The 15,920-nt window shown below is 50.8% G+C and overlaps 1 protein-coding gene and 1 long non-coding RNA gene across 3 annotated transcripts in view; one reads left to right on the plus strand and one right to left on the minus strand.

Moving 5' to 3' along the window:
• Positions 1-2,372: 2,372 nt before the first annotated feature.
• The window catches only part of MAP2K6 (mitogen-activated protein kinase kinase 6), a 33,678-nt gene continuing 20,130 nt past the window's right edge, over positions 2,373-15,920 (plus strand). The window contains exons 1-2 of one of the 2 annotated variants that reach the window (XM_072351771.1): positions 2,373-2,405; positions 3,102-3,128. In XM_072351771.1, the coding sequence (XP_072207872.1) occupies positions 3,113-3,128 (16 nt within the window). In that variant the 5' untranslated portion in view covers positions 2,373-2,405; positions 3,102-3,112. Of the gene's footprint in view, positions 2,406-3,101; positions 3,129-3,420; positions 3,550-15,920 lie in introns of those variants that run through there. The other variant, XM_072351772.1, reaches the window with a different exon arrangement.
• Positions 8,268-10,365, minus strand: LOC140259871 (uncharacterized). Its single transcript, XR_011905469.1, has 3 exons — positions 10,294-10,365; positions 9,671-9,710; positions 8,268-8,436 (listed from the first exon to the last, which is right to left on the minus strand). It is a non-coding gene; the product is annotated as an uncharacterized lncRNA (long non-coding RNA).

Below are 15,920 nucleotides of genomic sequence, written 5' to 3' on the forward strand. Positions count from 1 at the left end.
ACGGAGCTGGGGATGGAGAAGGGAGGGAGTTCGGGATAAGGGGTGGAGTTTGTGGGTGGGGGGAGTTTTGATGGGAAGGGGGCTGGGAGGGGGTGGTTGTGCGTGGATGGGTCTTGGGGGTGGGATCTCAGGTGGAGGGGTTGGGGATGGGGAGTTGTGGATGGATGGGGTCCTGGATGGGAGGGTTCTTGATAGGAGTATTCTGGATAGGGGTGTTCTGGATAGGCTCTGATCTTGGATGGAGGGGTTTGGATAGGGGGGTCTCAATGGGGGGTTCTGATTTGAAGAGTCCTGGAGAGGGGATTCTGGATGGAGGGTTCTGGGTGAGGGTCTCCCCTTGGAGCTTCAGGGCAGAGTGGGAACCCCCATAACAGAGCCAGTGCTGAGCTCCCTGTCTGCTTCTGGAACTTTCTGTCGTTTTATTGCATGATCAGGAACAGAACAAAAGCACTGAAAATGCCACTCAGAGCAGCAGCCACTGAGCTCCCAGCACTGTACCTTTATTTGTATGCCAGCATGATACTTAGCACAAGGCGCAGATTGGAACTACACACCTCTGTATCTCTGTACATCTCTGCATCTGCATGTTGACGTATCGACGTATCTCTATATATGTATATCTAAACATCTATGCCTTATTGGTGATAAGCTGATATGTCTTGCCAAAAAAGGGAAGGGAAGGGAAGAGCAATAAATACAAGAGTTCTAATTAAATAATGCCTGCAGTTTTCTTTAATGAAGAGTGAGTAAATAACGGGCATCATAACGTGAGCTTCAACAACAAGAACAAACTTATCATCATCCAATGAGCATCAAACAGCGCAGAAGTCTGGAGCTGAGTTCTTCTGGTCATTTGGTGCCTGTTGTGGGCTCTTTTAATACTTAGAACTCAGTGCTCCTCATTATATCCTACCTGCAGAGCTCTGAACTGCAGCTCATGCAATGGGGGGAGGGATTGGCCCAGGGAGCGGTGGGGTCATTTGGTCCAGACATAGAGATGTGACACTGAGGGATGTGGTCAGTGGGCACAGCGAGGGTGGGCTGAGGTCGGGCTGGGGGATCTGAGGGGTCATTTCCAACCTCCATGATTCGATGATTCTGTTGTTATTTCTTTGGTTATTGATTGGTGAGCAGGTTTTGCACGATGGACTCGGACACTTCTATGTGCTGCAGGTGGTCCTGGGGCCCTGACCCCCCTGCACATTGAGTGCCACAGCGCTGGCTGTAGTGTTCCCCTGTTTCTCCCTCCCATGTAAGCTCTGGGGTGGGAAAACTCTCAGCGCGAGAGCAAAAATGATGGAGAAGCAAGTGGCAGAAGCAGAGCAGACAAAAGGCACAGTGTGGCTGAGCCCGGAGGCTTTCAGCCTGCTCACAGCTTGCAGTTCCCTTTAATTTAGGGAACAAAGGAACACGGGGTATCGCCCGGCACCATTCAGGCCGTGGGGAGCAGATGGCCGAGCTCACGCTCATTGTTTCTCACCTCCTCTCTCCAAAAGCATTTTTCTCCTCCTCGGCATCTGCAGCACTGTTTGGCTCCATCTCCTTCCCTGCTGAACAGCCCTTTGCCCCACTGGAAGCATTTTCCACAGGGCCCTCCCTGTGCTTATCCCAGCGCTTTGCATCTTCTGCTGGGCAGGATGCACCCCAGCAGCAGGAGGTGATGCATTCACCTGACCCCGAGGTGTCCACAATGGAAACACAGCAGGAAGCAACCACTGCAAGAGGAGACTCACAGAGGGGAAAGCAGGAAGGTTCCCCAGTGCCCCAAGCAAAGCACGGCCTGCAAACAAATGCACATCTCAGTGCAAATCTATGATGTGATTATCAAGTTTCTTTTTTTCCTGCAGTATTTTTTTTCCTTTTCTTTTTCCCTCCACACTCCTTGCCATGAAGGAATAAGCAAACTATAATCATGCATGAAATGGGAAGGATTACACCGAGGCACAGACAACAGTAAGGGCAGGCCCAGATTTTGGAATCAGAGCTCTTTGTTAGCCTTATGGACTCCAACTCTTGCACAGGTTGCACCTCAAGCTCCTCCTGCAGCTCCCAGATCTGTGCCCTTCCAGAGCCGATCTCTTTTGTTTTGCTTCAGTGTTTGCTCTCTGGCTTTAATAGCTGCACAGCAAAGCGAGGTGCTTCGCTGTAAACAAACCAGCAGGCAGCAACTCACGTCAAAAGATCTCTTAAAAGACCTCAGGAGACAAATGGCCTTTTTTTGTTGTTTTTTTTGCACAGCTTGGAAGGGCTGCGGGTGGGAGGAGGAGACAGAGGCAGGGATGCAGGCAGAGATGAATGCAGAGATGCACAGTGGTGGAAGAAAAGGATTCACGTAGGGGATGGCAGGCAGGGATGCAAGCAAGGATGTGTGCAGGGATGCATGTGGAAATGCGCTGAGGATTGAAGTAAGAGATGCACAGAGGGGACTGATGGAAGGATGCATGCTGGGATGCACGCTGGGGTGAAGGCAGGGCTGCATGCAAGGCTGCACACGGAAATGCACGGAAGGTGAAGGAAGGGATGCACGGAGAGATTCACGACAGGATGCACGCAGAGATGCAAACAGGGGTGCATGCACAGAAAAATGGGGGCTGGGGGGGTGTGCAAAAAGCCAACCCCTCCCTGCAGCACTGTGCTGCAGGCGCGGAGCCCTGAGCGCGACCCCCGTCTCTCCCCCCCCCCACCCAACCGCGCAGCCTCCGCTCCGCGCCGTGCAGCAGCGCCCCCTGCAGGCGACCGCCGGCGTCTGCGGGGACTACAGCACCCAGAGGGGAGTGCGGCGGCCGTCGGCAGCGCGCTTGCGCACTGCGCCCCCAAGCTCCAAGTTTGGAGCTGCGAGCTGCCAGCCCTGGCCCATCATGTAGGTGCAGCAGAGCCTTCCCCAGCACTGCAAGCAGGGGGGGAGGAAACCCCCCGCGCTGCAAGCTGCCCTGCAAAGTGTGCAATTGCACGGCCCCCCGCTGCAAGGAGAGCTGCTGCAGCGAGTCAGGAAAACTCCAGTTGCATGAAGATTGAGCGCTTGCAGTTTGCATCTTTGTTGCAAAACTAGCTCCAGAAGAGAGGCAAGGCAAAGTCTTTTGTGCTCCCCTCCCCCATCAAAGCAAAGGGGAAAATGTCTCAGTCGAGAGGTAAGGCTCCTACTTCTGTTCGTTGCAAATATGCAAGAAGCCGTGCATGCATTTTGCAGTGCATGCATGCATTTTTCGGGATGCAATTGCATTTTGAAGTTTGAGGCTTTCAATGGCTCTCAGTTGCATTTCCTGTTTAGTATGTGCCTTTTTGCAGCCACACACACACTCACACACACAGTTCCTGTAAGGCAGGGCTCGCACTTCAGCTGTGCATTGACGTTATTTGAATTCTTCTGCGGGCATTACGGAGCCCTTTCTGCCTTTTGCACAGTCAGGACAGGGAGAGGGTGCGGAGGAGCAGATGCATTCGCTGCCGTGTGGTGTGCATGCAAAATGGGCACGGTGCAGGAGAACCGCAGCTGATTTGCAGCGCAAAATGAAATGAAACTTTTGCAGAACTCCGGGGACGAGATGAAAGGTGAAACTCGAGCGGAGTTACCAGGAATTAAATATATACCTATGTTTCCATGGGAAAGTATTGTTCTGGTGCCAGGGCTGAGATCATTTTTCCACCGATCTCCCCCCCCATAAGATGTGTAACTTTTGCAGGGAGCTGCGCGTGCAGCGGGGACGCGGGGTGCAGCGCTGTGATGGCTCCGGGGGGGGGTATAGCAGAGCCTCTGCGAGGGGCACGGGGGCGGTGAAAGGGGGGGGGGGGGGCGGTGGAGTATTGCAGAAATGCGGAGGGAATGCAATAGTCCCTGCAGGGGCACTGCAATTGAGGCGCTGGGGGAGCTGCCGCTGTGGCCATTCATTGTGGAAATAATGCACATATGTCAGCGAGCGGCCACGCAAATGCAGCTTTTGGAAGTGCGTGGATTTGCTGTTGCAATGCATTTTGCAGCCTTGGGCTTGTTGCAACCCCCCGGGCTGACGCTGGGCTCATTCCGGGTCGTTTTGTGCTTTGCTCCTTTGGTGGCCTTTCCAGTGCTGGGGGACATGGCAGCAGTTTTCCTTTGTAAGAAAAATGTAAAGTTGTTGTATAATTTATTCCTAATTTGGGTTTGCTGCAGTCATCTTTTCCAGGCAGGCAGGGAATTGTAAAAGTTTCCAATAGGACAAGCCAAGGGAGTTTGATAGGGCGGAATTGAGCAGGATGGGACCCGGAGCTGCTCGCTGGGGGTCCCAGTGCAAGGCAGGGGGTGAGTGGGGGACGGAAATAGGGGGAGGAAATGGGGCTGCCGACAGCGGGGACCCACAGGGACGTCCTGCAGCCCCAGTACCAAGAAAATGGGAAAAAATGAGTGGACAAGCCTCAGAGTGTGGCCTCAGTGAATGGCACTGTTCTGCACTCCACTGCCCATCCATGCTCTGCTCTCATCTGATGCTCTGCTGCTCATCTGATGCTGGAACCCCATGTGCAGCTGCGTTCAGCCATTTGGTTTTGCAGGATTTGAGCTCGGAGGTTTGCACCGCTCCTTGGGATGAACGGAACCACCCCAAATCTGCATTGTGGAGCAGTTGTCTTGCATTGCACAGCAGGCTCCTCATCAGCACTCTGCAGTGCTGTGCAGGGCTGCAGAAAGCTGCTGGGCTGCACAGCCCTTGGCCAGCTTTGAACCTGCTCCAAAGTTGTTTGGCAGCAATGGATGTGTCTGTGCTCCCTCTCAAGGTGGGAACTGAGGGGCTGCTCTGCCACAGCGCTCCTCCCTGCAAAGCATCTCGCCTGGCTCCAGGCAGGAGCACTCTGCAGCCCCCACACCTGTGCTGTGCAGTGAGATCTACTTTTATATGGCCGTGAGTTCAGAAACAGCTCCTTCCTTCTGGCCCTTCCCATAGCAGAGAGCAGTGATGCTTTCAGCATCATCCCTGTGTCACACTGCTGGGTTCCCCAATGTTTTGTGGCCATCAAAACACACCAGCACTACGTTCCAAGTGCTGCTTTCCACCACCTGCTCATTCCTACCTCCATTCCTCTTTCAAAATGCAAAGGGGTATTTTGGATTGGATGGAGAAGCTGCAGCAGTTTGCTCCCAACTGTGGCACTGCTGGGACCCAGCCTGGAGCCTTAGTGGGAGCAGTGGGGCCTTTGGCAGTCACCAATGGGATGATCTTCTGGAACAACAACTATATGGAAGGTCACGTTCACAGCAAGCTCAGCACGGTTTGATGCTGTAAATCTGAACCTTCATGGCAGCGGATACGTTTGGGAGTCTTCCAGATATATCGTGTTGGGATAGTATTCCCTGGAGAAGCCCACGCTGGAGAAGCACCTGCAAACACACAGCGTTCTGCCCAGAAATAAGGAGAGGAAAGGGAGCAGTTGCTATTAGAGCACTAATTATAAATACTTCATGGGCACGAGCTCCACTTAAGCACGAAATACGGCTGCACACCGATCTCCTTCCCACTTCTCACAGTTTGTTGCTTCAGATTCACCTTTCTGCTCTCCAGCTGCAAAGGGAACAGCAATAGTGAGAACCGCGGCCCACGTGATGCTGCTGAACACGTACCCTGTGGACTTTGATCAAAGGCTCTGCACCTCTCTGCCATTCTGCATTGCATGGAGAGCTCCCGTTTTCCACCTGGAAATTACAACTGAACGAATGCGAATCCAAAATGGTGGACGTTTTCTTTTCCGAACAAAACCAAACAACAGCTGTGGGGAGGCAGCAGGTCTTTGCTCGTAGCAAATTGACCTACGAGCACCGCGTTGTGCAACGCGCAGTTGCTTCGTCAGCACCACCTCAGCGCTCCGTGCTGCCATGACACAGGCACTTGGCATGGGCTGAACAGGGCCGGGTCTGGCTGCAAACCAACCCATCTCAGCTCAAGTTGTACGGTGTTGGCTTTTTTTTCTTCCCCTGTAGTGTTTTTTAAAGAGCTTGCTGAATGGCTGTCTGACAATGCAAATCGCATTGACCCCATTGCACGACTTGTTTATGCCACTTTTTGTGCCTCCATTAAGCACTTCTAAGGGCTGGAGCACCTCTCCTATAAGGAAAGGTTTGAGGGAGCTGGGCTTGTTTAGCTTGGAGAAGAGCAGGATCTGGGAGACCTCATTGTGGCCTTCCATGCTCGAAGGGAACATATCAACAGGAGGGAGAATGGCTGTTTATGAGGGTGGATAGCGATAGGACAAGGCAGAATGGTTTTCAACTAAGAGAGGGGAAGTTTAGGTTGGACATTAGGAGGAAGTTTTTCACACAAAGGGTGATGATGCGCTGGAACAGGTTGCCTGGGCAGGTTGTAGATGAATCTCTGTATATAAGGCATATAAGGCCAGGCTGGATGTGGCTCTGAGCATCCTGGTCTGGTGGCTGACAACACACAACGGGGTTGAAACTAGATGATCATCATGGTCTTTTTCAACCCAGGCCATTCTGTGATAAGCAGCACGCAGGTATGTTTAAGGAAGCGTGGAATTGCATTGCATTGCTGGAGGAGTTAAAGTAGCATGGGATGAAGGACATGCAGATGGCTTCCTTTGGGGTGAATTCCCTCCTGTGACACGCGCATTAGCTGCTAAGGTGAAACAAATGATACTCAATTAAAACTGCAGGAGTAATTTAGGGAGCTGAGACTCTTCATTCTTCCAAGCACGCTGGCGTTCATGGAACACAATTAGCATGGAAGTCACAAAGCAGACTCGTCCATTGCATGCTGTGCTTGCAGATGTATCAGATAACTAAGAAGTTGATTTGGTTGGCTTGTTTGGTCTCAGATGCAACCTTGTACCAATGGGGGCATGGTGGGTGATGGCCCCAAAGGCAGCCTCATGCCAGTAGGGTGCTCTGGGTGATGGTTTGGCTGTGGCGTCACTGGGGACCGGAGAAAACTCAGGGCTGCTCTACATGTTTCAGCCATGGCCAGAGCTATAATTACAAAAGTTGTTTCATTAGCTGCAGAGTTGCTTAGCTCCCTTCCTTAGGGCCTGGCTGGGAATAGTTTAAGAGATTAGCATTATCAGCTAGAGCAATGTTAGCACTAAAGCAGATCTAGGATCCTGGAGCTTTGCCATGCCAGATATATTCTGGAGCAGCAGAGAAGGAAAGGCCATTCAGTACCACTCCATACCCACTCACAGTGCAAAAAGGTTTTGGGTTTCTTGCTTTTTGTCTTCCAAATTCATGTTGTTTTGCACATTGACGAGTACAAATGGAAAAGTGCACTGTAATCCTGGCTCAGTAAAAAGCCATCGGGAGGGGGAAGCCTGAACCATTCTTATAGGGCTTTCTTCTGCCTCAAAGCCAAACTGAAAGCTCTCCTTCCCCCGGAGCAGGAAATCCCAAACACTTGGTTGACGTTTCAGGGAGTTCATCCCATCATTAAGGTCTCTGGGGTGTGAAAGCACTCGTGAGTCATCTCTGTTATGGAGCTGTTGCAAACAGATGCTGCACATCCTCCACAAGGGCTGCAGGAAGCTGCTGGCACATCCAAGTGAGCAGCACCGTGCTGAGCATCCTCCAGGGTCTGCACCCCATAATAGCAGAGTATGGGACAGGCACTGCTCAAGCTGCATTGCTGCTCCAAAACATCGAGGGCCTCTGTACATTATGCTGCTGCAAAAAGCTGAGTGCAGTGAAGCCCAAGGAACGTTGTGCAAGCGGCCGGAGGGAACAACCTCTGCAGTTTGGTATTTGTAAGAAAGATTTCAGGGAAAGAAAATGATTTCTTTCCCCCCCCTCCTTTTGAAGCAGGAAAACTTCACTGAGCAGAGCTGATCCAGTTTCTTGCTGCTGCTGTTTTGTTAGCCTACTTATCTTGCCATTTTCTCATCAAGTCTGGGCTCTCCTCATCTGCACCACACAGATCAAGAATCATTAGCAGAGCTGAAGCCCAACGAACATCCACTTTTACTGCACTCTGATGAAACCAGTGGAAAAAAAACCCAGTAAAAGTCACAGCTGAGATGCCAAAGATAAGGCAGCAATAGAAAATAAATAAGTACAGGAGTCACCACTTCTGTCTGCAGAGATGAGGCTGAATGGGCAGAGTTGTTGTATCTGCTTGTGAAGGAGGACCTTCTCCTGAACAAAAATATGTAATGGCACTCCATAAAGCAGTGCTTATCAGTATGCAGCAGCCTCAGAGCACTGTGTGTGGTGGAAGTCCCAGTATCTGTGTTGTTGTGCTGCTTCACCCCATGGTCCTGGCGCTGCCCATTGCTGTGCTTACAGCAGGGCCCATCTGACATTCAGTTGCTTTATGAAAAATCACTGCTTACCCTCCATGCTCTTCTTTCTCTTAAGTGTGTTTATTGCTTTTCTAGTGGTTCAAGGGCAGGTACAGAAAATGACAAAAAAATAAAAGTCTTTTGTTGCTCTGATAGCTCTAAAGTAATGGATTTCCCTCTGGCACAACCCTGCATTGAGAAGAAAAGGAGGAAAAAAGGTTAAAAAAGACCTGTCTCAGCATTGACTGCTGGCTCTGCCCTGGGCTTGCTCTGCTCCAGGAGCTCAGTCACTCAGCAGCCCCATCCCACTGAGCTGTGCACTGCCCTGCAGAGGGTGCATGGGCTGAGGTCCCACAGAGCACTGTGCTGCCCTTGGCATGGGCTCCACACTCCCCAGGCACTTTTCCAGTACTGGCAACTGGAAGCCATTTAGAGGCACACTTTCCAGCTTAGATTTCAACACAGCTCTTTTCTTTCTAGTGCTGTTTCAGTTGCCTACAATTAGGGTCTCCCATGCTGCAAAAAAATGGGAAAGAAAGCAAACCAAGTTTGCCTTTGCGAGGGCTGGAGCCGACTTCATCTTCCAAACTGTGGCCTTTTCTAAGGGAAGTGCCAACCCACGAGCACTGCAGTTGTGCATGCTATGCCCGCTGGTTTGAGCCTGTATAAATTGCATGTGATGTAAAATCATAGCATCAGTAAGGTTGGAAGGGACCACTAAGATCACCAACCCCCAGCACACCCTAAATGTGCCCACTGACCCCATCCCTCAGTGCCACTTCTCTGTGGTTTTGGGACAGCTCTGGAAATGGTGACCCTCCTCCCTGGGCAGTTGTGTCACTGCATCGCTGCTCTTTCAGAGAAGAAAAGTTACCTAGAACCAACCTGAACACCCCCTGGCGCAACTTAAGGCCAATTAAGGGACACTGCAGCAGGTTTCCTATAAGCTGAGCCACACCTTGAGCTTGGGCGCAGTGATGCAGCCCCTACTGCACTCCTGATGTAGGATTCCTTCTCCCTGCTCAGAGCTGTTGATGCAGCAGCTCACTCCCAGGCAGACCTCAGCACTTAACTGTACTAATTAAATGTTTTCAGAAACCACAAGATTGACCTTCACTGCATGCCCACAGATTTTTCCTCTTATTTAACAAGCACAGGGTTGATGGAGTAACCTATTAAAGGAGAAGAATGGCAGTACTCTAGATACTGTTGTTTTCCCCAACCTGTTCCAATGTGTTTTTTTCTTGCTTTTTAGCTACTGGGAACCGTAATCCCTTAATAACCTACAGGAGGAGCCAGGCTTGGAGATGAGGAATGCTCAGCACTAAGTCTGATAGAACAGTCATCATCCCTCAGCCTGGAGCTCCCCAGGTCCCCGTGCAAGAAACCACAGCAGCCAACAGCCATCCATAGGGACACTTACCTAATAGTTCTGCACAGCACCATCCTTGGGGAGGTACCTTCTGGAAAATAATAAATAAATACAGGCAATTAACACAGAGCCTGTCTTACCTTTCCCAAGGACAGCACTGATGTGCTTATTGCTCACACAGCTTGGAACCTCTCTGCAGAGGATTTGACTTGTTGCCAAAGGAGCAGTTTTACAGATGAAGGGAAGGAGCAGTGCAGTGTGTGTGTCATGGGAGGACACGGCAGGACAGCGGTATCCCAGCTGCAGGCAGATCTCAGACCATCCCTGGCAGATGTTGTACTCAAAGGTTATCAGTTGTAAATCACTTTCTGGAGGTCAGAATGGTTGCATTCACAGAGATCCCTTGTAGAAGGGGCACCAAGGTCACAGCAGTGCCCGTGGCAGGGCAGGGAGCGTACTTCCACCCAGGGCAGCTCTATTCATGTCACAGGCAGCTTCCCTCGGAGCTAACTGGGTGATTTATCTTTTTTCCCCTCTCAAAAACATTTGGCACTTCCCCCGCAAGAAATCAGGAGCTCTGTGTCAGATAAGGGGCTGGAACAGCTTCCTGCAAGCAGAGATCAGTCCTCCTCCCAGCCCAATGCCAGCACTCCCAGAACCAACAATTACTTTACCTTGCAGCACACACACATTAGAGCTGTCCTATGCCAGCAACACCCCACCCAGGAGCACCTCCTGCAGGATCTGTCTGCAGGATCCTGCTTTACAAAGGCATTGCCACAGCTGATGCCAAGCAGCAATGAATGGGAGCAGATTCAGAGCAGCTGGGCTGGGAGGGGTCTGGAGGTTTGTTTGCTTTCCCTATACAAGCGAAGCTGAACGTGATTTTTTTAATTCATATTCTGATCTTGAAACTCCTTATGCGTGTGTTATACTTGGAGTGCGTGAGCAGAGTCAGTGGTACTGGATGTGCTTGCAGCTGAGCACACACATAAGAATTTACAGGGCTTGGGATGTATTTGCTCCTGGTTGCTAAGTGGGGTGGACATGTGGGATCTGTGTGATGATTTACACCACCCTGCTGCTCTCCCTTGGTTCCTTTTTTTCCTATTTCTCCCTGTCCCTGTCAGAAAGCAGCACTTAACTTGAGAGCCTTTATGCATCTAACTGAACATGCAGTCACAAACCTAGCACAGGGAGTTCTACAGAGGCTTTGACAGGAAGGCTCCTAAAGGGAGTTCTGTGGTCACAGCTCCTGGCTTCGGCTGGGCAGAGAGGTACAGCTTAGTGGGGTTTGATCCACGTGGGCCTATATGGGTAGAAAAACATCTGCTCCCTTGTGTCAGGGATGCTTGGCTGGATGGGGGAAAAGGGCAGGGAGTGCTGTCTTCTGCCATAGTGTCGTGCCATTTTGTCGTGCATTTTGTCATGTGTTCTAAACTGAAATAAAATGGCATGATAAAATTTTTGCTTTGCTTTATTAGATGAGGTAAAAGCACATCCATGCTCTCAGCAGGTGCCTGGCAAAAGAGCTGCAAGTTTCTGCCCTCTGACTTCTGCCTAAATCCACTTGAACCTCGGGGCTTCCATGGCAGCCTGAGCACTGCATCCCATATTCTGCATCTGGGATCCTGCATCCCACATCACACATCTAGCATCCTGCATCCTCTAACCCATTTCCCACATCTCGCATCCCATACCCTGCACTTTGCATCCCACATCTTGCATCCTGCATCTTGCATCCTCCATTGTTTCTACTCCAGCCTGCATCCCGCATCCTTATTCACACACCCTGCATCCTACACCCCATATCCTATATCCCAAGCTCACTGTGAGTGGGGGGCCCTACCTGTTTGCTGGGAGGCATTGCCAGCAGAGGGAGCATGAGTGAGCTCTGCCATCTGAGCTCCTCAGAGCAAAGTGTCATCTTTAATTGTCCTGGTACAAAATTAAGCAAGTGAGCTCACGGATGAGAAATGAATAGAAGAAGGTTCTTAACGGGGAGAGCAGAGTTGTGTTGTTCAGAATCTTGATCATGTTGCCAACAAACAGAATACAGGATCAATGGGCATTTCTCTCTCTACTGCACTTGGAACGTGAATTGCCTGTATGTCCACATGTCCATGTGTCTGTGTGTCCTCATGCCCGTCTGCCCACTCACATGTGCCACCCATCCCACTGCTGCCGCCAGGTGCCCTTTGGCAGACGGTGCAGAGAAATGAAGGTAGCAGCAATGAGAGCAGCCTCATCCTCCAGCTCCTCCTGCACAAAAGCCCTTTTGTTCCATGGGTGGATTCCAGGAGCTTTTCTCCAGTTTGGATTCCAGCAAACTCCCACTGGAAGCAGACAGCCGACGGTTTGGAAACAAAGCAGTGACTGCAAGCAGTCCCTCCCCAAACCCTGTGCAGGCTGCAGGCTCCCAGCAGCAGCTTCCCTGGGTGGCAGTGCTGTGGGTTTCCTAATTGGAGATAGCAGCAATGCACACAGGCTCTGGGATGAGAAGGTGGTGAAGGCAGAGGGGAGATATTGCTGTTATTTCTGTGCTGGGATTTCTCCCCATTGCTGGCACATCCTTCCCAGAGCTCATTGCAGGAGCCCTGCGGGGATGCAGTCCCCAGCTATGGATACCCACCCAGGTTTTGGGTTGATCAGGAGTGATATGTGAGATCTGGGGCATTTAGGACAGGAGCAGGCTGGAATAGGTTTTTCACTGTATGTAGGCTGTATGTGCAGGCAAATGATATGATTTTGCTTTTTCCTCCCTTGCATATGGCATGTTTTTACACAGTGTTTTTCTGCAGGCATCCCCATAACCATTGCAGATGGGTTTGGAGGTATACTTGCATGGTGCTAAGGAGAATGGGACCGAGGACTCCATGCAGCACAGGCAGCATCCCCCAGTGGCTGCCCATGGCTCTTCACTCCAGTGAGTGTGAGTCAGAGCCCAGGTGTGTTTGTGCCCTAACTCGTTATTGCAGCACACCTGAATGCTTGGCACACACAAACAAACCTTGTGCAACGTGGCCACAGCCAGGGTCATTGGAGATGGAACCACAGTGGGCACATCCCTGCAACCTGCCACCTCCCCTCTGTGTGGGATGTGCCCAGGAGGGATGTGCTGCACTGTGCTGGGGGGATTGCTGCCAGCTGTGCCCAGTTGTGTGCCTCTCTGTGCTGGGACATTGCTGCTGCTGGTTGCACCCAGCCGTGCCCTTTCCCCCGGCCACTGAACTGGGTGGATGCACATGTGGGATGCCTTTGGCCAGTGTTGTAATAGAGTTTTTAATATGAAAGCCTCTTGTGACCTGTGGTGAAAGCCGCAGGCAAGCAAAACTCTCCTATCTACCATCTCCCACTTGCGTTAGCACCTGAAGTGTGGTGGATTTAGGGCTGTTTTGCATTGCGTATGTTTTTGGTTGCTGAGGATCTGGGGAGATGTAGAATCAGCTCATTAGGATCACAAAGTCATTAAGGTTGGAAAAGAGCACTAACATCTCCAAGTCCAACCCCATCCCACCCCCACCATGCCCATAACCACGTCCCTCAGTGCCACATCTCCATCTCCGTGGCTCCGGAGCATCTCTGGGGACAGTAACTCCCTGGGCAGCTGTGCCACTGCATCACTGCTCTTTTGGAGATGTAATTGTTCCTAATATCCAACCTGATCCTCCCCTGGTGCAGCTTGAGGCCATCACCTCTTATCCTACATCATTGCAGGACTCAAGTCCAACCCCAATCACAGCATCCCTTCTACTCCAAAGCTCTTAATGCCTCCAACATGCAGAGATGCAGCCATATCAGAGGGCCCGATGACCTCTTGCAACCAAAATATACAGACAGATAGAAATGGCAGTCCTCTGCTTTCTGTATTGACACAAATAAACACGGCAGCCTGCAGCCTGCTTGCAGGATGTGTTAAGAGAAAAATGGGCAGAGTACAAGAGCTGAGCCTGAATCAGGAAATTACCTTCCAAATTGAATTACGGAAATACAGAGCTTATTGAAAGGCAGGCAAATGGGTTCTGATACTCGCACAGTTTGGTGGCACTGCTGTATGGTTCAGCACTGCAGGAGCACACAGATTAGCCTGCTGGAGCCCTGAGTGCAAAGCTTTCTGCATCATCTTCTTGCACGTGTTTTGTTCTCGTACCACTCTCCTGACCCCGTCCCCTGCAGGAGGCTGAGCTCACCCTACAGCACACCCAGAGATCTTTGCATTGCATTTGCACCTGGGCAGAGCTGACGCAGGCTGGAAATGCAGCTCTCTTGCATTGGGACACAACAGCAAGCAGCAGGGCGTTGCACAACCTTCGCACCATGCAGCTCCTTGCAGAAACCGTGCTATTTTCGCTTGGGGCCTCTCCTGCGCAGGGTTGATTACAGGTTGCAGAGTTGAGTCATAATACTGAGCAGAGCCTTGCAGCAGTCCCAGTGGTGTGGGTGCTAACAGTGTCAGCTGGGGCCATGGGATCGTGGTGTGGAGCTGCAGGAGAGTCAGTGTGGTGTGCTGCTGTGGTCAATGGGAACTGTACTGGGATGCATGCAGAATCCTGTGCTTGCAGGCTTCCAGCCTGGGATGCAGGGTTTGCCGTCAAAGTGTTATTAAATGGGACTAATTGATGGATTGGTTTTGGAGAAAAGCAAGGGAGGAGTGGAGGGCTGAAGGTCAGAGGAAGTCAGGGCTGTGCCCTGGTCTCTGTGCCTGGCTCTGTGTTTCAGGCACATCCTGACTCCGGATCTTGCCACATCCATGACAATCACAAAAGCTCCCTTGCTTTTCCTGCTTCCTGTCCCCAAATGCTGTTTCTAAGTGTGGGGGGAGAAATAAAAAGAAAAAGAAAAGAAAAAAAAGAGACAGAGATAGAAAGGTGTGAGCTGCAGCACGGATACGGAGTGCAGCTCAGGGCCTGGAGCTGGGATCCAGGAGCTGGGATCTGGAACGTAGGATGTAGTACCTGGGAGCTGGTGATCTGGGAGCTGCTGCAGCCCTTTTCCCAGCAGCCCTGCTCTGAGTTGTTAAGGAAACAGATTCCAAGCTGGCTGTTTCCAAGGAGTTCTTGCAAACAACACGAGGGAGGATGGGGATGAAGGAGAAGCAGAGTCTTCATCCCAGCAGTGCAGTGATGGAGGAGCAGCCACTCATGGCCAGGCTTGCTTATTGGCAAGGAGAAAGCACCTGAATTATATTTCAGAGAGGCAAATAAAGCAGAGCATGCACTTTAGCCCTTCCCTTGGCTTTTGGTTGAGCCTTTAAGAGCCTCTTGTTTGCTAATTCCTTTAACAAGGAGCTGGAAAACAGATTTTCAGGCCCACTTCCATGGTGCTCGCATGGACACCACGTGGAGCTTTTGGTTTTCTCCAGAAACAACGGCTTGACTGAAGCTGAGCATCCACAAACTGGGGGTTTCTAACAAAACAAAACTGGCCATGGGCACTCGGTCTTGCAGAGGAGATGCTGATTTGCCCTTGTTGTGTGGAAGTGCACCGAGCATCCGCCTTTCTGCCCTCACTTTGAATGGGGTGTTGCTGAGGACACACAGTAGGGAAAGGGCATCGTTTGGCTTTTTCTGAGAAAAGCAGACAAAAACTCAGGAATTGCAATGAGCCGCTTTTATCACTTCAAAAGGAGCAGAAAGAGGCATTTCCCTCCTGTGAAATTTTACCAGCAAACTCTGTGCTGATGAGCGTTATGTGAAAGAAAGTGCAGCAGCATGGCTATTGAACGTGGCTTTAATAATAAACTGTGGTGAAGACAGAACTGGTTAATATCCTTTGAAGGAAACAGGAGCTTTTTTGTGGCAAGGAACCATTTACTTTGGATTAAATCATAAAAAGTTTTTGACTGCAAAGAAAAGTCTGGAGATGGGGAATGGGATTTTCCTTCAGAAGCGAAGGTTTGTTTTCTGCTACTGCATATGTGGGCAGCAAATTCTTCTGTCTTCCCCTTTATTATTCCCTGCTACATTCCCTGCCCTTCCGCCTCGAAGCTTTGAAGTCTCATTTTTCAATATTGATATTTAGCATTGCTCTAATAGAACGGGGCCAGCCCCATTCATCTCAGTGCGGCGGTGGGAAGAGGTTAACAAGGCGATTGGAGGCTGTATTTTTCTCCCCTCCTGGAGGAATTGGTTTAAAACCTTCACAGGGAAGTATTTAATGTGTTTTCATTAAGTCAGTTTTTCTTTTTCCTGCTGCAGTTTTGACACCAGACGTGGCTCCAGCAGAGATGGTGCAAGGGAAGGGGTTGGAAACAGAGGAGCTAAAGGTGTGGGGTTGGAAACCAGAGGGTTTAAAGGAGGAC

This window comes from Excalfactoria chinensis, chromosome 17 (genome assembly GCF_039878825.1).
Source record: "Excalfactoria chinensis isolate bCotChi1 chromosome 17, bCotChi1.hap2, whole genome shotgun sequence".
Classification (NCBI taxonomy): Eukaryota; Metazoa; Chordata; class Aves; order Galliformes; family Phasianidae; genus Excalfactoria; species Excalfactoria chinensis.